Source organism: Triticum urartu, chromosome 3 (assembly GCF_003073215.2).
Source record: "Triticum urartu cultivar G1812 chromosome 3, Tu2.1, whole genome shotgun sequence".
Lineage (NCBI taxonomy): Eukaryota > Viridiplantae > Streptophyta > Magnoliopsida > Poales > Poaceae > Triticum > Triticum urartu.
In genome coordinates, this window is record NC_053024.1 from 439,182,323 (window position 1) to 439,205,729 (window position 23,407).

A 23,407-nucleotide genomic window follows, 5' to 3' on the forward strand; every position below is an offset into this window, starting at 1 on the left:
TCTCCGCCACCTCCTTCTCGTACTTCATTAACAATCCCTCCGCCACATTTGTCCACGGCAGTGTCGAGGGCATGGCGCGGCAGCATACCATCGGTAGAGCAGCGCATAGCAGCAGGAAGCAGCATGCAGCAGGCGAGGCGAGCGGCCGACGGTGGAGGGCAGAGATGCGGCCGGCGTGGCTGAGGGGGCGGCTGGCAGAAGATGGCCACGACTGGAGGCGGCGCGAGGCAGGGGCGCGACAGCGGGGCGAGCGAAGGGATAGGCGGCAGCAGACGGGGCGAGCACAGCCAGCGGGAGTGTGGCGCGCGGCCAGGGTGTGTGTCGCGCGGGGCACAGTGGTGCGGTGGTTGCGGCGAGCGTGACGGCAGCGGCGGGCACGACCGACGCAGTGTACCACGGGCGTGGGCATGGAGAGGGAGTGGCCCCGCGGGCGCGGAAGAGCGGCAGGCTCGGGCATGGGCGTGCATAGGAGCGGGCATGTGCCACGGGGTCAATCCGAGGAGCTCGGTGGCTACCCCTGCAATGGCCATGGCGGACGGCGGTTCTTGGCCACGACGAAATGCCTAACAAGAGCAAACGAGAGGGAAAATAGGGGAAAGGCAAGAGGAGATCATGGCGGTGTCAATGGCGTCCTAGGGGAAGACATGGGAGTTCGGGGCGGCGCGGATCGTACGGCAATGTCGCGGTGGCCCAAGGTTGAGGAAGACGGCAGCGACGTCGATGCGGGGGTGTTGGACTTGATCTCGTTGGCGCAGACGAAGTAGCGAAGGCGTTCGGAGCTCCTCGGCAAGCTCCTAGCCCACAGGGAGGTCAGTGGCCGTGTGGACAGGGTCGGTCATGGTGGCCGTGGCGTCTGACTTCGTCCAGATCGACGGGATCGAGTGAGCGAGGAGGAGAAGTGGATTTGGGAGGGGGTGTCAAGGAGGAGTGAGGCCATGGGGCAGGGAAGGCAGGGCGTCACCCTTATCCATTCCCCTTTGATGCCAGCGAGGTAGTTGGGCGGGAGCCCGGCTCTGTAGCGACGCAGCTCGGGGAACGGGAGAAGACGACCGCGCGGGGACTGGACCGCTGAGCCGGCTCGGTGGCAAGGCCCGGGGGGGCAGGGCGAATCCCCTTGTACATCGTCCTTTTGGTTTTTCAATGTATTCTAACCTGTTTCTCCTTTTTAACACCGTTTTTTATTTATTCTTATCAACTAAATGATCTCTACTCCTAGTGTCTCAGTTGGTAGTCTCCATTTTGGGTTTATTTTCGTTCCACCTCCCCTGGGTTTTTTCGTCCTCCCTCCCACCTCCCAATTTCTTGTAGGTGCTTCTCAAACTGGAGGACAACATATTAGTCGAGACATTAGGGATCCTCATTGATGTTTTATCTCTTATCTGCACTTATTTTGTTTGCTCCAATTCTATATATTCTCACGAGTAGATGAGGTGTAAGCATGTGCAATGTAGTTCCTTTTTCTGCATATGGTGATTGATTTCTTCTTTGGTAACCCAACTAACGGATGGTAATCAATCTTCAAATACCAAAACCAAACGTACAAGGCAACAATCAATTCGCGTATCACAATCCGATTCTTCTTTACTACCCAGCTTAACTCACGGATGGTAATCAATCTCCAAAGAAAGGAAACAATCACCGTCGTTTACCTCTCGCCAATGTTATATAAAAATAACGCTGAGAATTTAGATGTATTGTTTGTCATGGAGCTGTGGCTGGCCGATTACATGAAATTAATTCCCTCAGTTGTGGTGGCAAATATAATACACATAATTCATATTGTTATGCAGCGCGTGTGCGTGTGAAATAGATGGATTATGGTCCCATACCCAATAAGATGGATATGTGTGTGTGTGTGTGAGAGAGAGAGAGGGAGAGAGAGGGAGAGAGAGAGGGGGGGAGAGAGAGTGAGGAAGAGGGAGGGAGAGGGTGTGTGTGTGAGAATTTGATGGTAAAAAAGGTCGTCAATGTCATTTAATATGTATGAGAATATTAAATGTAATATTAACATAATTGATATTGAACTTTTAAAGTTAATGTGGCCCCGTTGCAACGCACGGGCGTTCTTCTAGTTAGTATAATAGATGACTTTAATTATTGTCATGCATGACACATAGTAGTATAATATTTATTATGATATGGTATCAATGAGATGATACTTTCATTACGACCAGGCTTATACAGAGTTCCAACTAAAAAAATTATATAAAGTTTTCCGAATACATTCTACATCATAAAAGCTTAAAGAGTTCAAAAAATCACACATCCTAGCATTTGGAGGTCTAGAAAGATGCAAATTTGTGACCCTCAAGGTACCCTCAGACCCATCTTAGTTCAACCAAATGAACTGAATTTTCTGAAGTTACGTGGCTTCTGAAATTTTAGTTCACTTTTTTTCTTGAAGGGAAAGCCTCATTGCACTTTTATTTAAACTTTGGCAGAGTTACATTTAAGGGTATATGTGCTAGTAAAAACCTGTGAGCATCATCTACCCAATCATATCTAGATTTACAATCATAATAAAACCTCGCTAAATAATGTGTCGATCTATTTGCTTCCCTTGGACAATGCTTGAAAAAAAAAACATCAGTAGCTAAATGGAAACAATCTGCAAGTATTGCTGCATCAGGGCTCCAAATGTCGGTCCTCCCATTGCACGCTTCAACCAGCTCGATAGTCGGACAACAAGAACCTTAGTGCAGCTGACTTCAGTAATTAGCTTCAGATCCTATAGCAACTTCGGCGTCCCAGCAACAGCTTCACCCCAAGAATTCGAAAGAACTGCGGCTACAGCACCAGTGACATTTACAAAACAAAAAACATCTGCATCTACTAAAACTCTAAGCTTCCTGGGAAAGAAGCCATGTGGTTGGTCGAGGTTGTGATGGGCCATGAGGCCACCCTGTCAGACAGTGTATATATGTTGTTTGATAGTTGGTTTGGGCTGCTTCCCTTACCACTTTAGCAAACTAGCCACGGTAAAAAGAAAGTCCTCTAGGAAAAAGCCACTGCACAAAGTCTCCCCCAGCCTCAGTTCCTAAGATTTTTCCTTCCTAATATGTGGATCATGGAAATATGTTTAAACCTAATTGATGGAAATATGCTTCCTGATGATGCATGGAGATATGCTTTCCATTTTTTTCCTTCTTTGTGCGTGTGCTTGTGGTTGCAATGCCCTAAGTTTAATCGTAGACTTCTCTTAAACCGAAGTGAAGCAGTACAACTGCAAACATGTATGCTGAAGCGTGAGTAGCACGGAAAGTGGCATAGCTTTTTCGGGTTGACGAATGTGTTTAAGCAAGCAGAAGAAGTCTCGGGATTGACGACAACTATATCGTTCGTCCTACGCTATCCGCTTCAGACACACTAGCTATTTGAGACGACTTTGACTGAGCTGCAGGCACGTTCAATTCTGGGCAAACAAGTATGTGGCTCGTTGCTATATTTTCCTGAAAACATATCCGACAATAGTTAAGAGATTGATATGTTACTTCACCTGGCGGCATTTTTCCCATGAATCACATAACATCCTTTGTCTGCATATAACTTCAGACACACATATCAATGCATGATTCACATGCATAAGGCACAGACTAAATGGTAAAAAAACGCAAAACAACACAAAAAAGTTATGCAGAAAGTAAAAAAGAAATGGAGCTAGGACTATATACAAACTGGTCACACGACAAGAACTCCAAGGCACATCAACATGCAGCATTGGCATCCAAACATGATTAACTCATCTTACAAAACTTCAATTGCCTCATCTCGACAAATCACAAACAACATGATATGACAAATCACAAAAGGCTTGGGCTACGGCTCCAGTCGCGGTATAGTTCTCTTCCTGACGAGAACAGCAGATGTACATGGCTACTCATATACTGCTCGTCGTCTTTTGAGCACTACATATAACAAATATCTATACCAATGGAAAAAATTACAGTGGGACAAAGGAATCAACACACATAAAAAAAATGTCACACTGCTATGAGAACTGAATCAGAAAGATTTTTATACAGCAGAAATACTGGGTGGAGGTGATGGCGACGCCTCTGTTGAAGGTGGTTTATCCTGTGTCTCTGGTTCCTTGGTAGAAGGTGCATCATTTGTAGAATCACTGGGAGTAACAGCAAGTGCATCAGTGCCACTGGAATCAGCTGCTGGAGCAGGAGCAGCAGCAGCGTCAGGACTGCTGCTTGTTGGGTCTGGAACCGGAGCTTCTGTAGCTTCCGCAGTACCAGGGGCTGCAGTAGCTTCGGCATTGCTAGTAGCTGCTGTAGCCTCCACATTGTCAGGAGCTGTTGTAGCCTCCAATGGCTTTACCTCATCGGTGCTTTGTGCCAGAGCAGGAGGGGCTTGAGCCATGGGGGCACCTTGAGCCACAGGAGTACCTTGGGCCATTGGGGTGCTTTGATTCATGGGAGTACCTTGAGCCATTGGGGTGCCTTGATTCATGGGAGCACCTGGGGTCTGTGCGGCATTAGGAAGCCCAGGTTTTGCAGCAGCCTTTTTAATAATAATGGGAGGTGCAGATAGAGGCGGCATTCCAGGAGGAAGTATTTCAATTGGTGGCTTTTTCTCAGTTTCTCCCAAACTAGTGAGCTTCGGGTCCTCAAGAGAAGCCAAGAATGCTGCTGCAGCATCGGTTTTTACGGTTGGCGTGTGATCCAGCTCCTTTTGCAGCATCTTGTTCCATGTTATGACTGAGCTCCTTAACGATGGACGACCATGGGCCTAGAGAGAGGAAGATCCTTGTAAGAACTTGAAAATCATACTCATTGTAGATCACTCGGCAAAGTGAAAAAGGCGACGTCATCTTTAGGGGAACCAGCAGCAGCACAATGCATTGAACTCATTTATTATAGACAACCGTAATGCTTAGCTATCTCACGAGCAATGACGTCACTAGCAATCATACAAGTTCTTTGCAATGTATTTGCACGAATTATATAAACCAAACCTCCGGCCACAATGTTCTGTAATATTATAATTTTTTGGAGGACGAACCAGTGCTTCATAATAGATGGACTGATCTCATGCTAGGTGAAACTTGAAACTGCAAGGAAGTGCATCAACTCCATTCTTTTTAATCATTTACTCATGCATTCTGAATATACAGAAATCAATTGAGGAGAATAGGGTATCAAGGGAAGGAGAGGAAGAACAAGTCATATAGGCAGAGCAGAAAACACATGCATCTAGGCAGGGTGTTAGTGGTGCTTTTAAGTCTTATAGGGACTATTGGTAGGAGTATGTTCTGATATTTGAAGCAATTAATCGAGGAGTAGCAGATAATAAGGGCATTTTCAGTACGGCTCCCAAACTGAGATTCTGGATGGTAGCCGAACGGGCCGAGCCAAACACATCTGGCTCCTCAAAAGGAGATCCATGGAGCAGGCAAGAGCTGGGGCAGAAAAACAACTAGAACGGAGGGGCAGCCTCTCCGTAAATCCTCACGGGGCAAAACAAATCTGTCCAGAGGAGATGGGTCAACTTACTTGCAGATGCCATGAGCCATCTCTGACCCCGTACCGGTTTATTTGATATATCATTTCTAACCTTTTCTAGCCCCCTACATTGAACTTAGAGGCGACGGTGAGCACAAGAGCTGCCTATTCCTACCGGCACGAGCTCATGCGACGACGACCAGTACCAGTAACTATCGGCGACAGCCTTCTGCACCATGTATACCCTACTCATATGACGCCCCCAAAAAACTGATCCTTGTTGCTGCGCTGCTCTTCTAATGTCTTCCCTTTGCAAGATCCATGGAGATGAACTGAATGTGTGCCCAGATCCAAATTTGTGTCGCATCATGTGCCAGGATGCACTACATTGCGTGTGTGTGATTCCTTGTGTATTGAACGAATGTAATTGATGCAATTTTGATCTCTGTTGTGGACTGTAAGCAATCACTTGATGTTAAACTGAAGCAAATCAGGCTTGATCATTGAAAATTGTTGGCTCTTCTGTACGTGTATGCCTAGACGAATTACTAACAGCGTGTCTGGCATAATTGGGAAGATGAATGGGAGTTTAGAAGGAATCGTATTGAGATTAGACATGGTGTGTCAGGGTTTTTTTCCAAACCATTGTTTGGTATCTAACAGAAATTACGTGTGGGAGGGAGAACTTCATCCCCTTTTTGGGTTACTGGGAATTGATGAGGATTAGGTAAGGGATGATAACATAAGTTGTGATGAAGGGCCAAGATGAATCACTAAAACAATTTCCAACCCCTCCCCTGTTGTTTAAACTGTGGGAGTTGCATTCTCAACTCCAATACCTAATCCCTCCTCAATTACCATTCCCTCTAACCATACATAGATTTAAAGCCTGTACCCTTCAATTTCCATCCCTAACTCTAACTACCCCCAACCAAACATGTTGTAACAGTATATGGACTAGATATTGTTGCACATTCCAACCAGGCATACCTGAAAGCTTGTTGACAGTAAAAAGTGTGTATGTATACACAAGCGTTATGTAGTGCAATCACAGTGCAAAGTATACCATGTTCACTGAGGTATGAGGGACGCTATATTTTGTCCATTAAAATGCATAAGGAATCATACGACTTAATAAGAAAATTAAAAAGATAGCCAGCAATTGCGTGTCCTTTTAGTCCCAGGTGTTGGAACCAAGGGTATTATGGTCTATTTATTCCAAAACCACCATTTCAATGTTTTTGGAGCCAACCAGTAGCTGAATGCTTTTACCAGCTAGATTCAGATCCTCGGTGGATCAAGAGCAGAGAGCTGCAAAAACAATGATCTGGATACCTACCAAATAGGCCATACGCATGACCAACTTATTTTCTTAGCCATTGGATCTAACGATTATGGATGGCTAAGATGATTGGTTGACACCAGTGCTCTTCGAATGGAATTCAATATAAAACTTACTTGAGCATGTAAAACGGCCTCAGCCAGCATTCCTGTGTCTTGCCATGCTTTCTCCATGAGGGCATTATCACCCAGAACTGCAGCTGCAAATGCTGCTTCACGTCCATGGCCAGCTGTGATCAAATTGGCCACTAAACCCTGAAAAAGTGCAACATGTGCAAATCATCATAAACGAAACATAATACGTCAACAGACAAGAGGTTTTAGCATGCATGCATGAACAAGGTGTCTTGCCATATTCCAGAAATAATTGCCAATAGTAGGCATGTGGTCTAGGTGTACTCCATAATCATGACATTTCATAACTGTCATTATGGATGGCAATCATCATTATAGCCGAGAACCGAGTTCTGTCAGTAAAATATTATTAGGTCAAAGTACCATACCGATAGTCTAGTAAGTTCCCCATGGTTTGCAAGACGTAGTGCCAGGCCTCGTAAGGTTTGCCCATGCAGAGCTCCCTTTACAGAAGCTGCCGCAGCTAATCTCTTCAGAACTTCACGAGCAATTTCAGCCTGGCCGGTGGCATCTGCGGCATCAATAAGGTCAAAAAACTCCTTGACAAATTTCACTATTCCCTGCACGGCATCTGCAAGACTTTCTTGCTTAGCCTGCTTAGCTACTGCTAAATTGAGAATCTGCGTAACATCAGTAGCAGTAGTTTCTTGTCCCACGTCTCGGCTATTGCTCATTGTCAGCAGACATGCAAGTGCTCTTTTCAAGTCCTTGCTTTGCATTGCAAGATCGAATTCTAACCTGAGAAATATCAGCACAAATTTAAACTCATGAAAATAGTGAGGATTTATCTATCAATATCAACAGATATCCTTGACTCAAAACATGATAATACAGTTAAATAAAGAGAAACACATGAATATGATGCGATGCTATAATGATATCTGACGACAGAACAATCAAAGCGGCAAGAATTCTCGCCTCTTGGATATTCCAGGTAAATGAAGTGCTTCAGTAGCATAGCCCATTCCAAGCATAAATTGAGCAAGGTCATCATGGTGCTCTCGGCCAAGTCTAGTAGCCCTGCATGATTGGTTTTAAGTTGTCATTCCTACCGCTTGCGTAAGTAGACAAAATGCAACACTCTAAAGCATAAACACATACCATTTGACAGCACTAACTGGATCTCCATATGCTGCAAGGCACCGACATCTAATACCGGGATGGCTGAGAGACAAGGCATGTGCACACATATACCTTATAGGAATATTGTAAGTGTCAGAATTGCATCAAAATCGGCATCTCAGATATCACCAGAACAAATAAAAATTAAGAACTTAGGCTTATTTGAGTGAATTTTATTTCCATTTCCACCAGCACTCTCTTGTGCATAAAGGATCAAGGAACTGCTCTTGATGTCCTTACAATATGTATTACCTGTCAACGAGCCACAGAACTCCATCTCTGACACCAACCAGGACAAGTGGCCCAATAGGTCTTTTCTGCTCAGGAGGAAAGCGAGTTACTGCAACCGATACCCCTCCTCCAGCAACAGCCACTTCAGAATATCTTCTATCATCCAATTCTTTCAGAAATACTGAATCATCCCCATTTAATTTGGATTGCTTCGGCACTATAAATGGTGGTATCGATGGAGCATGCTGAAAGGAGGCTAAACGAACAACCTGGAAAATTAGAGTACAGGCTGTAATCAACAATAGCACATAATACTAGCTACTATATGTAAAAAGGAGCATGGAGACGAAAGCTGTACAGGTAAAGAGAAATCGTGCATAACACAGTGAAGAACATCAAAATGACATAGATTACAAAACTGGCTACTATTAACCCTGGCTTCTAATAACATTTAGGGTGTGTTTGGGAGGCCGAATGGTCTCAGATATTCCCTACCCGGCCCACTGTTTGCTGTTTGGTAGGGTGTATGGGCTCTCCTCAGCCATGCCCATCTCATGCAAAAGAGGGCCTCGGCCATGCTCGCTTGCAAACAGGTGGTGGGAGGGTTCACTCCATTGAACCCCCAGAAAAATCTCCCCGCAACCCACCAATGCCCTCCCCAACCCATCATGCACGACGACGAGGGCTACCCACCCGAAATGAACCCCCCTTAACCTAGCCGCCACTCTCTCAACCCTTCGAGACGAAGGAAACCACAGCCGCCGGAGCCCCTTCACTGACTCGCATCACTTCCTAGATCCCAGCGTCACCGCCGCCGCCACGCCCATCCCCACCACCGCCCTGTTCGCCGGAGTTCCTCACCTCCCTGCGCAGTCTCCTCCGCTTTGAGCTCTTGCCTACTCCGGCGACTAACCACCACGCCGTGCGCCTCCTCCTCCTCATCTTCTCCGCCGCAACAGAGCACTGTGGGCCGCCGTCCAAATTGAACCGCCGCCGTCCAGTCAAGCCACCCCCTGTTCTTCGCCAGCGCCGCAGTCCTCCACCCTCCGCCACCCGCAGGTGTGGCGAGGGCGCGACCCAGCTGGTATTGTCGGTGTCGGGAGGCCCTTGGAGCAAGTAGAAGCGTGGCTCACGAGCATAGTGCTACAGCCGGCAGCCAAGAACTGAATAACTAACATGTCAAACTACTTCAGGCAATAGTAACTCCTGGTTGGTTAGCAGGCTTTCTATCCCCAATTTGTGATTATAGAAATTGATAATCAAGAATATGAATATTTATACTTTTAGAATCTGAATGTGCATATTTTGATATATATCAGGGATTTTTGAAACCTTCGTACAAAGAGCACTGTGATACAAGTTGCTGGTTACTGTTCTGTACATATGGTTCCTGTACACCGTGCATCTAGTTTGTTTCAAGAGAATGCAAATGTTTTTGTGATGACCCACGTATGAAACACTCCTTTGAATATGCAGTTTTTCTTACTAATTAGTTTTTCTAGAGAAAGCATGTGCTCTTGTTACCATTTAACCATTGATAAAACAGTAGGGGAACACACTACCAGGTAAAGAAGAAATCTTCATTCAATTGTGCACGCAAATTTTACTTCATTGTGTTTCCTAACTATTGTGGTATCCTCACCACCTTAAGGAGGAGGTAACCACATCTACCTCAGATAAAGGCTACCAAACAAAGTCTCAGCACATTATGTCTTAACTCTCAAGAGAAACAGGCTACCAAACGAAGTCTCAGCACATACAGGCAACCATCAGTTGTATGTACTAAGCATGTCTCAGGGGGGGGGGGGGTGGGGGGGTAGCATGCTAGAGTCATGCAGGGTATCAAACACACCCTTAGTGAACAAGGAAGAAAACAAGCTAATAGAGTAAAAAAGGATTACTAGCAGCATTCAACATACACAAATACGCACCTGCAACATAGGAGGTCTTAATGATATTTTTTCACTTGCAGTGACCTGGGGACCTTCGACTGTGATAAGAGCCAAATCTCCATGGTCTGCAACTGCTCGACCCTGAGCTTCTCTTGCTTTCATTTCTTCTTTCCTCTTTTTTGTCTCAATATCAATGGCAGCAACTCCAGCATCAACAAAGACGCACCTGCAAAATATTGTTCAAAAGTTCAAGAGATAGAAAGAAGTCCCATGTGCTACCAAAGCTTTTTTTCTGAGAGCCAGGAGTGCTGTCAAAGCATGAAAACACCATTTGCTGGCAAAAATCTACCTAGACCACAACTCCATTTTACCCACAACAAATATTCAAAATAATAGCACTTTAAAATTAAAAATTAAACAGAACTACTTCCTCTGTCCCAATATACTTGTCCTGGTTTTAGTTCAATTGAACTAAAACCATGACAAGTATTTTGGGATGGAGGGAGTAATATATAAGTAGCTGCCTTCTCAATATCCTAGCACTGCCACTTTCTAAGCCATTGGATGTAAATTATATTACAATACAACTTCATGACTGTAAAATGGTCTTCAAAATTTATTGGGCAACATGACGTGAATCACGCAAAGAGTCATAAGCTTCCTACAGCACTTTTTCTATTTACCATATTGCATCGCACACCAAGTGTAGCATTATTAGAAGACAATCAAGAGTTTCAAACAGACTCAGCAGCATAAATTGGGCACACATGATAACGAAAATATTGGGGGCACTAAATGAATTATTCGGACTATACACAAAAGGGTTAACTTACTCAATGGTTGTTGGTGTAGCCACAAACAACTGTCTACGATGCCAAACAGCACCAGTAGCAGAAGGAATTGAAACATCCCCAAGATACCTAAACTGAGGTCGCAGGGAAGAAATTACAATGTACTGCTGATAAGCAAATGCACAATATTCAACAGTTTGGTCCCACACAGTCCATTCAGGTTGTGCAAGTAAGCCGCTTACGGGCTGATAGGTCTCCCAGCTGCACCAACCAAATGTAGTTAAGTAGGCAGTTTCAGGATAACACAAACATTAGCTGCAAATATCATGGGTATAGGAAAGAAAAAAGTTAGCTAAGTTAATACAAGTAATAATACATAGCATAGGATCATTCCGCATTTGCCAATAAATAAACTTTCTAGATATGCAGAAAGCATGAAATACCTAGGTGCATAAATACCTGTATAACTGGAAATTTTGGGGCGGCCCTTCTCTGGAGGAAAATGGGTCATCCGAAGCAAAAGATGATCCACTTCCTCCGAAGCCTGATAGGGGCATTGATTGAACAGTTGATATAGCAGTGGCCGTCAAAGGACTGATTCTACGAGATGTTCGGTATGTAACACCAAGAAGAGCACCACCATGCAAGCCAACGACCTGCAAGAACAGAACCATAAATCTCTTGAAACAATATAACACTAAGAGTAACACAGTAAACTAAACCTCTTTGGAATGCAGGATTCAAAATTTCTAAGAAACAGGGATAAGAATTGATATGCCATGACTTGATGAATCCTACAGGAAACGAAAACTGCAAACACGGCCCTCTCGATGCTCAACAGGATTTTTGCAGGAATTCCAAGAGAGAGAAGGTGCATCCAGGAATGAAGGGAAAATTCAATTAGGTCAAACCTCTCGCTAGGAATCTATAGAACTGGGGCGCAGGAAAGCAATCCATAGGAGTTTGTCAGTCTTATGATCTAAATCGCCTCTAATGGAAAAATTCCTATAGATTGAAATCCCACAAAAGTGCTATAAAAATTTCTCTCACAAGGAGCCCAAAAGAACCATCAGAAAGTTAAGATTCTTTTAACTGGTCAACCAAGGATATGAGGTGGAAGCAAGAACACGCTGTTGCGACGAACCCTCCGGCGACACACGCCGAACCAGCCCTCCGGCGACACGAACACCAAACGGAAGAGACGAACTCAAGCACACGACTATTTGCGGCGACATATGCCTCGGCGACGAACGGCTTCTCTTTACTCAAACTGGGGACATACCACACACCATACATGGGAGACTACACACGCCTGGAGACTAACTCCAGCTACTACTCCTCACGGTGAGCGCACACACGCACCTCTGGCTACACCTTAAATAGGAGACACATACACATGCCACTAACCTGTGCACGCACGACCCGGCCTCTCAACCAGCCACTATCCTCATGGATGCATGTAAACAAACTACCTATATCCACGTCCAAAGCCACGCAACGCCTGCTGGAATCTCTCCATTATCCACTTGACTAGGACTCCTAGCAACCTAATTGATTACGCCAAACTACATGCACGGCTAACAGACTTGCGCATCCAGCTTGCTCCTGCCGCGCGCACTAATACAACTGACTTTGAACGAATCAAGTCACGATTATCCTAACACACGCAACCATGCGAACATCTAAATTAGCATTGCATACCACGTTATGTTTCAGCAACGATGTATGCAAGACAGCTACAACACGGTATTAAAGCACAGGCATTTCCTGAACAACGGCAACGCCGACAGATTTTTAAAATAAGTAATCAGTACAATTAACCAAGCACAATATAATCAGAAATAAATTTCATATTGTAATTTGTATGGTAAAGAGTAACATTAAATGAACTAAAAACATTTCAGCCCAGAAAAGAGAAAATGAACCTTTTCATATCAAATAATTACAAAATTATAGCTCTATTACGCCCAAAAAAAAACATTACTGCATCATGTCAAAATGTGGCCAAATATTTGTTTCGACAATGTTTGAATGTAACTAAGCTACTTAGGATGGAAATTTTCCAGCATGTATCAGGCATTTTACGATGGTTTTCTATAAGTGACGCCGATGATCTTTGCATTTCCATCAAGAAACAACCACAAAAGTAAACAGATATAATCACTGTCTTTCCATCAAACTGGTGTATTGAAAGGAGAAGAAAGATTCTCCATGGTTCATAAAGAATATATCATAAACGACAATTACCTACCGGTTCACTACGGCCATCAATGGATCTCTGCAGAACATGAGCTGTTCCGTCATCTAACAAAATGCGAACTTGTACTGTGGCTGAAGAAGCAGCACTAGCAGCTGCAGCTGCTGCTTGAGCTGCTGCTGCAGCTGCTTCTTTTGCCTTTTTAGAGGAACCACCTTTCACAATAAGTGGCATCCTTGGAGCCAATGCACTCTCGACCAAAGCATATCTGTCACGACAGCTGTCCCATGCAAAAAGTTTTCCCGTGCCTGAATCAACAACTGACCAATCACTAGCTTTGTACACAACGAATGAAGGAATGTCTGGCCATACAACTGCAACATACCTGCATATAAGTAAATACTTTGTTTTAGAAATTTATTTGAAATCACAAGATATATCCACAGAGCAACTAACTATAGCTTACACAAGCACCGCAAAACATTAGGACATGGCAAAACAGAATAGATATTGCAAACATTGACTTCTAAATTTTCACAGATTGCAACAAATAACTCACAGCACATAACGGGCGAAATAACTACCATCTAACACTAAAGCTCTCGCACAGTGTATAATGCAACAGTATCCAGAATAAAGACTAGAAAGTATTCAGCTAGGGGGCATGTGTACTGCAGCCAACAAGAGATTCATGAAATAGAAAAACCGAGTGTGTAATTGTCTCTATCTTTTGTAGTAGTCAAGTGCTAGGTGATAAGATGGCAGAAATACTTACTTTCCAGAACTGCTAGCTGAAAGAATTGAATACGAATCATGAGGAGCGGGTGTGCTGATATGCTTCTTGCTTTGCTTAACTATCAGCTGATCTATAGATTCACTCCTTGATCTTCCTGCTTCAGATGCACTTCCAAGGGACGGGTTTGCTGTGTTTGACAATTGGAAATTCAGCAACTTAAGTTCTCTTTCAACAATGTAAACAGCAGAGTGTTCCTTGCTTTCTGTCAGTGCTGGTAGAGGAGCAACAGCCGGTAGTGCTCTTGGATCGAACTCACTTAAAATAATACCGATGTTTGTTCCAGTAGCAACAAGATGTGGTTGCAAGGGATGTGCCACCATGCAGTAAACCTAGAGTAGTCACAAATTTCAGACTATGTTAGCATGTTTGACAAAATGTACCATGGTGGCCTTATCTTTAAATGGAAACCAGCATTCCCTCAGCGATATGGAGTACCGTAAACCAGATTTTTTTTTGGCATTATGTAGATTCAAGTTATCTTTCGCTGATGCATCATAATTCTCTTTCCATTTTTAAGTCCAGAACGATGTGGAATACGGCCTTTGCAAACTGCATCATCCACAGGTCACTCGGAGCATACATTTAACACTTAAACATAATTAATGGATAAAGAACGCTAACAACATGAGTACATGACAGGTGATTGTTGTGAGCTTTACGCTCTGGCTGTGTGTCACATTTTTAGTTACAACGCACATGCCTAGCTCTGTAGCACTACAGTAACCAAAGCAGGGAGAACATGAAAAAGAAACAAATATTTACACAATATTGTACTGTCATCAGATAAAGGTCAGAAAAGACAATAGCTTGACCTGAAATGACAAAATAACATTTTTTGTTAAAGGAATCAGTCCAGAAGCATACCCTCAGTTTCTTATGCTGTGCAAGGGCTTGTGGAGGAACAAGCGAGGACAATTCGCAGAGTGGTCTTGTTAAAGCAGAATAAGTCGGATGTTCTATGGCCCTGTAGCAATACAGAATGCAAAATTATGCATGTGTTTTTTTTCTTGTCATCAATACAGAATATCTACAATCTGATTTTCATTCCAAACAGATAAAGAAAATACCAAATATGGGAGTCCTTGACACAAGTCAGAATATCAAGGTTTGGTGCACGAGGGTGGCACCAAGATGCAACACTATGGCAGGCAAGTTTAGGTACTGGTTTAATGCGCCTTATTTCCTGCACAACAAATATGCTAGTCTATAATATATCTTTATAGAATACTAACAAAACATACAGTTACATGGAAATATTGAATGTGCATACCTTGAATGTAACGGTATCCCATATGGCTAAAGTTTTATCAGCCCCTATTGTAATGAGCTGTGGCGCACTTCCCATTACCCTTGAAAGTTCAACCGCAACCACCCCTCCATCGTGAGCCTTCAAAAAGATACCCATAAAAAAGAAGCCAGTATTAAACAACCCAGATGCTAAACTGCTTACTAATGTTATTTATTTACTGTTAAGAGTTAATCTTGTCATATACCAAACAGATGCATGGAAGAACAAGAAGACAATTTGAGTTTGGCAAAATGTATTAGGATAATCCTTGTGTCCTGTAGTAGCAGACTAGCAGCCCTTTTAGGATATTTTGGTCTTGGGTGACTTAGTAGTTAAGGAAGATGAGAGTGAGCTGTAATAGCTAGCTGTAGTTTCCAGGGTACACAGCTAGGCTGTGAATTGTGTAGGTTGGCTACTGTAGCACCTCCCCTAAAGCCTATATAAGAAGCAGGCACCCGATATGTAAAATGTAAGCTTGTGGCAATTGAGATATCTAATAAAGCTTCCCACTAGTAGTAGCTCTTTGTGTGTGTGAAGCACATCTCTTTAGAGAGAGTCCTGGGTGAGAGCTAGAGAAGCTGGCGATTCTACCATTTACATGATTTACATAAATATTCTGCATTTTGGGAAAACAGAAATAAATAAATGTTTAAAAATGATACCTTCAAACTAATCTTAGGTACAAGTTCCCGAGAGTCATGGATATGATCAGCGCTCCATAATACTAGCAGGCCATCACTACCACCAGAAACTAAATGTACCTGTAGCCACACATTGTTATTGATTAGTAAATATACAATAGTACCTTACTGGTCAACAGTACCATGCGAAAAATGAAAATGCTGCAGAAACTAACAACAATGAAATAGAGATAAGTACAACAAACGACACATGGCATGTGAACATAATAGTCAACAGGGGTAAATCACAGTTTGATGACCAAACAGATGAGACCAAAGCCTAAAACAAAACAGACTATGTGAAAATTTACCTCGCCGGCTGCAGACATGAATGTCATTAAGCAAGATATTGCTCCTTTATGTCCACCAGTATACCTTCTCACAAGCTGCAAGGACCAAACTGCTAGGTTTAAAATGCAGTTACGGAGAAACAGAGGGGGCAGGTATAAGATGTGTAACCTTCCATGTCATCATTGAGAGAACTCTAATCACACCATCGGACGACCCGAATGCAACAAGAGGGGCATCACTAGAAGATGACCTGGAGAGGAACTCCATACTGCAAAAGCACAAACATGCTCTTAGTCAACATCTAGCACTAGTCTAAAGTTTGAAAGTACTTGCTGTTCAGGAGATGTATGTTGAATTGGGTTTTCAAGATGGGTAGATAACATAAGCCAAGCTGTTTGTAGTTCTTAATCCTGTACGGAACTTGGCAGTGATCGATTCATTTTCTTATGTATATGATCTGAATAAGTAAATATACCATGAAATGCAGCAGCACCAATAGAAAAACATAAGGTTGATGAATGATGAATGTAGCATTTCAGCTCGGTTCAAGTCCAGGTTCCAGTTACAGAATAATGCTAAAATGTTGGAACCCATACCAAATGGAAATGTATTTGTTAATATCAACAAAACACATGTAATTAGGATTTAAGAACAAATATGCTGTTGTGAAAACTAAGAATACAATGCCTGCCTATAATGATAAATTATTATTACTTTCAGTAAACATTGAAGACCCAGGGATACTCAGCTGCCAGAAATGGATCCAACCAGTATAGCCTGTAAACTTTGATGCAGGACAAGTGTCGCACATCTAAAATAAGGTTTTCCTATTTTATGCCTTACATTACCAACCCAAAATATTATTAAAGAAAACTTAAACCTGGCAATCACATCTGATTTAGGTGCATGTAAACACCATGAATAAATGAAAAGAACTACATATAGATATAATGATGTATACTCTGCAAAGTAATCATACCATAAAAGTGACTTGTTGTCAAGCTCTTGCTTAGGAACATCGCGGCCACGCATAGTCACCAAGTCCAAAAATATTGCTTTGTTCTCACAACAAATAACAACAAAATGTCTTCCTCTTGTAGATGGTGCAGGTGCACTGAAAGCGGACGATTGTTGATTAACTGCAGTTGGAGCCTCGCTAGCAGCAGAGCAATTGCGCCAATGTTGCCAAAAGCGTACATCGTCATCATAAAAAGAAACCTGCTTTACACTTGAAGTATAACAGTTGTCCCATAGGATGTCAGGTAAAAGATACCATGTGAAAGGGCCATGCGGAAATATAAAAAACTTTCAAATCAATACCTTCCGCCTCGGATTGCCTCAGTGGGCTTTCCTTTAGAATCTGCACAGATTTTGACAAAGGCCAGACTAAGCGAAAAGTTTATATCTCATATAGTATGCTAATTTGCATGCCCATCTTGAAAAGAGAGAATACAAAAAAAACTGTTCAAGAATTCGGCCGATTAACCAGTTAACTTGCCAATTAATCCCTACTGGTAGGGTCATCGAGTAGCCGATAAACTGATAAATCATCCAATTAATTGATTAACTGGCCGATTAACTTGCCGATTCGCCTATTAATCCCCTACTCCCCAGCCAACCGAGCAGCTACCGGTCAACGATTTCCTCAACAAAAAAATAAAGCAAACAACCAAAAACTAAAGTTCTAAATAGCAGTGTGCCACTAAATGGTATTGATGTATGTCTCATAAAGTTAGAAAATAGGGGGCCATGGCCCCGCTATAGCTGTTTGGGCAGGGTGCCCCTATTTGGCATAGCCCACCATTTAAAACTATGCCAAAAACCATGTATAGCGAAGGTTGAGGTGAATGTTGTGAAGCCAGAAAACAGACTATTGTCATGAAAACTAAATTACAGCTAGCTTCGACACGGATTAAAACCTAGCCTGCAGTTGATTTCGGACTATGGAATGTTTTCCAAGTAAGTTCGCAAATTACTTTCAAAATTATACTAGAGATGTTGGTAACATATAAACAATGAAACAAACTTTGGTTCTCAAACTATCCACTTGGGGCACAATTTTGCTCTTGAACTATATAGCCACCGAGCAGGCCCCTGAAGGCCTGAACTTTGAATTTCAACTCTCTTCCTTACTGTTGACTATTGTCATGAACGTTGAATGTCTTTTTTGCACCCTATGACTGGACAGTGACTTAGCCGTACTGAGTCAGTTGGTCCACATGTACCACCACATAAGCGGTGGGACGTAAGCTAGTGAAAATTCAGAGTTCAGGGACTGGTTCCGTCAGTTTTGTGGTTTGAGGACACAACTGTGCTGTGTCTCACACATGGCCACCAGACTTACATCCTTGGAGAAGCAGCCATAGGATTTGGTCTCCTTTTTGCTCTGCTTCTGTTTGCTTTGGCTTTCTTTCCTTTGTACATAGTTTCTAGATTTGTCTAGCCTAGATCTCATTTTGTTCTATTTATTTGATTTTTCGCCGGTTTTACTTGTACTACGCCTTATCAGCGTTCTCCTTCTAATACAACATGTGTATTCAAGAAAGAAAATGAGCTTCATATGATAGTTCAAGGACAAAAATATGTATTGGCTCTAAAAAAGTAAATCTAAAGTCTCTCAAACCCCTCAGTGCAACAATTATCGTTGCTGTTACTTTTTAAGGATGAATGTGTGAGAATAAATGACATTACATGAAACTAGTCCAATAAGTAAAGTAGTTCCACACATGCATCATGGCTTCTGGCAATCAGTTAAACACAGGCATTTGAACAATTTAAGTAACAGTCCATTGTGATTCAACAAACAAGAAAACCAGCAAATCTACCATTACCACTCTAACATCGCATAACGATCCTATGTCATTCCTAACAAGCTGTTGCAACCAAAATTACTGCAAAGAATACCAGTTTCTCCCTCGGCGAGCTTCTCAAGCTTCACACCAACCAGCCTCCGTTCATCGACGCCACCAGCCTTCAGCTCATAGATCACCTAGCCACCCAACGCCGATAATTCCAAAGCAAGTAGATATCAATTCGATCGCAAACAGAGCTTGCTAAGCTGGTTTAGCACGCCGAGAAGAAATGGGGACGAAAAGTATTAAGAGGGCCCAATTCGAGCTGGTACCTGGCGGTGCTCCCAGTCCCAGACCGAGACGCGGTCATTGGCGTCGGCGGTGACAAGCCAGGGGTGAGTGGGGTGGAGCTGGATCTTCACCACCTTGTCGCTCGTCGGCCGGAACGCCCTGAGGCGGAGCATCTCGCCGTGGCCACCGCGTGCGGCGGCGGCGACGTAGCGGGCGAGGGGTGGGTGCGCGAGAGATCTAGAGATCCGGGGGGAGAGCAGAGGCGATGTGCAGTGTTGTGGTAGCTCGCGGGGGTTGGGAGCACGGGGAGATCTGAGTTGCGACTTGGGACTTCAACGACGGGAGAGAAGAGACACGCGGAGGGAGTAAGGTGGGCTTGCTCCCCTTTCGATGGCCTTTTACCTGCTTTAATTGTTTGTTTGGGCTTTCTGAATAGCATTTGATAGGAAACCCTGAAGTCCCAAACATTTCTACTTCATTTGAGAGATAAGCTTAGGACAAGCTTTTTCGAACTGAGGGAGTATTACTCAAACTCAAATGTTACAATCACGATGTATGATATCAATGACTTTCTCTGGACCAGATTCAAGTCACACAGCTGTTCGAACTTGTGACCTTCCAAAGTTGGCCATAAAATGACTAGCTAGATTTTGACTACGCCGTATATGAGTAATATAAGAACTAATCAAAGTATGCCTTTTTAGTGAAGGAAATCAACATTTCTACTTCTAGATAAATGCAACCCTACATATTTCTCTATTACTTAAAGAATATATTTTTCACTACCATGCAATCATACGGTGATTTTATTAATCTACTCATGCAACCATGTCCATTAGCAAGTCAGGCAGCCAGTTCAGATTTACTTCCTCCGTTCCACATTACTCGTCGCAGAAATAGATGTATCTAAAACTAAAATACATCTAGATACATTCATACCTGCGACAAGTAATTCGGAACAGATAGAGTACTTGTTTGCATTAGTTTTTGTGTCATCATGGATGGTATATGGTGGACGCCTGAAACATACTTATGCAGTTCATGTTTCACATTTTTATTGGAAAATGTCTATATTGTTATCAATTCTATACACTTTGGAATACTTTTTATCAATTCTTATTGGTGTAGCATATTAATCAAGTGTTGAATCCTATTTTTGCTATTTTGGGGATTTCAGGATCACGATGCAAAAGGTTTATAAAAAATCAAACAAACATAGGTGAGGAGTTTTTGTGCCAAAAGAATACCGAGGGGCCAAGGCCCAACCTGGGGCTCACAGGGCTTGTGGGGCTCCCTCGTGGTGGCTCTGATGCCTGATGGTCTATATATGCCCCGAAACTTTCACCTTAATTATCGTTGATTTTTTTTATTGGCGCCATTTCACGTTCCGAGGCGGTCTACGTTTTTAGCCTGCACTTTGTCGTGGGGCCTTCCATATGAGGATGCTCTAGACACTGCTCTCTTCTACCCGTCGGTTGCTCGGGTGTGGCTAAACCTATGTAACGACCTAACCTAATAAAATTTGAGTCTCTGTGATCAAAGTGTTGGGCCTTAGATCAATAGGTAGCACACACAATACATAATGTAATATCAAGAATAAACTATGTGTCATAAATATAAAATCATGGATTCATAATTCCAATATTACATACCTGCGCAGCTCAAGGTGAGCTTACAAATATAATATGACGAAAAATCAAATAAGATCTTCATGGAGTCCACCAACACCACGGGCAAAATGTTGACTATAGACATTGTAACCCAACGTCGTATCACTTACACATCGTATAAAACCATGTAATATGATAAGTTATACGTGCAGGTCAATACATCGAATGTACTAGCAAGTCATACAGGAATGATATAACAGACCTGCTTCTATATGCGAGGTATATCAAAAGAATAGGCTAATGGTTGTTTTGCAGAAAAGCTAATTTTTCATAATAGCTACATAATTGTCAAAATTTAAATTGTCCTGCTACAATTAAATACATATGGTTGAATTGATCTAACTCCAACCTATTCCCATTATTAAGTTCCGTCAAGTTTTATTAAGGTGTAACATCTGTCAAGTTCATCCAACAAGTGTAATGGTTTAGCTGCTCAACTCGTCTGTAACTGAGGACACGGCTAATCATGATTAGTTTTTACACTTTGCAAAGGTTTGTACACTTTACCCACTAGACTCAACCCTAAGATTGAGACGAAGTCTTTTAGAAGCATTCCTCTCCACCCACCGGCAGCTAGTACACCTACTCAAAAACTATATCTGCTAGCTTTGCCCAAGCGAGGTTCACACAACCTACTCAACTAAGGCAAAACCCATATAGCTAGTGGTTGTGCATGGAAACCAGTAGTCACTAAGTCTGTCTGATCTTTTTGAACCTGTGAGGCATTTCACTTGCATTCAGAGGGTAGAAACCATGATGTTCTTGAAGCCACCCAGCAATACCACTTCCGCTCAGAGGTGAATTATATCTTTAGCTATTACTCATTTCATTAATAAGTTATCACATAATCTCGATGAATACATGAACCTATCCCCGTCTACATAGCATTGCAAGAATAAAACTACCACGGTCTACAATAAGGCCATACTAAGTTGAATCTCAATAGCAATAACATACTACCATAATATTCCTACACATGTGCATAATGTCACATAAAAGTACATGCATAGAAAAAAATAGGATAAAAGGTGATCAAGGTGTAACTTGCCTGGTAAGTTTGATGAATATCGTTACACTCATAATTCCTCGTAATTCTACTTGTCACGCTTCGAACAATCTATGGTAAATGAAAATAATCCAAATAAACAACCGTACCATAAAGAAGAATCAAACGAACAAATCCAAAAACAAGAACTGCGGGGATAACCGAGCTCTCACCGCGGTTAGGAAGATCTGGTTGTCCATTGCGTTTCCTTGATGCGTTTCCGGCCGTTTGGATTGGGGCGCTGGAGTACGTCGGTCGTCGGATCGAACACGAGCTCCTGTAGCAAGGAATAATTACTCCCACGATGAAATATCTCATGCCACCGCATGTGAATTCGATGCTCGCCGAGGGCATTTTAGTCATTTCACTTTTGGGTATAAATCTCAGCAGCCCCCGTGCAACCCCGTGGTAGAACCCTAGCCGCCTCCCCATCCGCGCATCCTTCGTTGTCGCTCTCGCCCCTTCCCAGCCACTCACCCCACCGACCCGCCCGTCCATCCCCACCGCCCCGCCCGTCCCGCTCGTTGTGGCTGATGACCGTGCCACCAAGGACCGCGGCCACTCAATGAGGATGCCTGGACCATGGCGCAGGCCCGTGCTCCCAAGCGGCAGCAGCGGCGAATCCCTCCTCATCACGAAGCCAGCCCTCCCGCCGGCGTCGCGATGCCGCCGGCTTGGAGGATCGTGTTCGTGCAGCCATCGCGGCATCGTCGGCGCTGGATGCGGTGGCAGGGCCTCTAGGGACTGCGTGGGCAGGGACCGTCGCGGCTTTTGGCGAGACCAAGTCATATATCTAAGCCACCGTTTACACTTTGTTTCCTCCATGTTTCGATTTGGTGCCTCCACTCCTCACCACATCTCCCTCTCTGATCTTTTTTTGTTCGTATGCCTCTCTCTCTCTCCTTTATCTATTCTTGTTTGTTTGTAGGACTAGGCTTGTAAGTTTTTTGTCTTCTTTGTCTGTAGATGATGTTGGATTCAGACCATATTCCAAAAGATGGGGGCCTTTTGTGCTCTCAGGTTTGGCTACATTCCAAGTTAGGATTTTTTTGGTCGATGGTCTGGCTAGGTTCCAAAGATGGCCACTTTTCTGTGGGCCTTTTGTGCTCTCAAGTTTGGCTAGATTCCAAGTATTAGAATTTTTTGGGTCGATGGTTTGGCTAGGTTCCAAAGATGGCCACTTTTCGGTGGCCTTTTGTGCTGCCTTGCTTGGAGTCGATGGGAGAGAGAGAAGGGTTTAGTTAGGTTCCAAATATTGGGATCTTTTGGAAGTTCATGTACTCATGTGCTCTTTGTTATTTTGTAAAATATGTATATGTGGTATTCCTCTGGTTCAAAATGAGTACTATGTTAAGATCCTTACACTTGAAATTTATCGTTATTTGGATACTCTGC

At 43.2% G+C, this 23,407-nt stretch overlaps 1 protein-coding gene across 2 annotated transcripts; it reads right to left on the reverse strand.

The window, feature by feature from the left end:
- Nucleotides 1–3,697: 3,697 nt before the first annotated feature.
- LOC125544247 lies at nucleotides 3,698–19,672 on the reverse strand. Of its 2 annotated transcripts, XM_048707865.1 has the most exons (21): nucleotides 19,339–19,672; nucleotides 19,119–19,203; nucleotides 17,535–17,574; nucleotides 17,194–17,442; nucleotides 16,383–16,482; nucleotides 16,235–16,309; nucleotides 15,906–16,004; nucleotides 15,226–15,342; nucleotides 15,023–15,138; nucleotides 14,820–14,919; nucleotides 13,935–14,284; nucleotides 13,214–13,544; nucleotides 11,422–11,618; nucleotides 11,005–11,223; nucleotides 10,211–10,397; nucleotides 8,301–8,548; nucleotides 8,028–8,120; nucleotides 7,845–7,946; nucleotides 7,295–7,664; nucleotides 6,909–7,046; nucleotides 3,698–4,737 (listed from the first exon to the last, which is right to left on the reverse strand). In XM_048707865.1, the coding sequence occupies exons 1-21, from the start codon at nucleotides 19,468–19,470 to the stop codon at nucleotides 4,015–4,017; spliced, it is 4,071 nt and encodes a 1,356-aa protein (XP_048563822.1). In that variant the 5' UTR covers nucleotides 19,471–19,672; the 3' UTR covers nucleotides 3,698–4,014. The 2 variants fall into 2 exon arrangements, with proteins under 2 accessions (XP_048563822.1, XP_048563823.1); XM_048707866.1 differs by lacking the exon at nucleotides 19,339–19,672 and having other exon boundaries at nucleotides 17,194–17,432; nucleotides 19,119–19,209.
- Nucleotides 19,673–23,407: the final 3,735 nt, after the last annotated feature.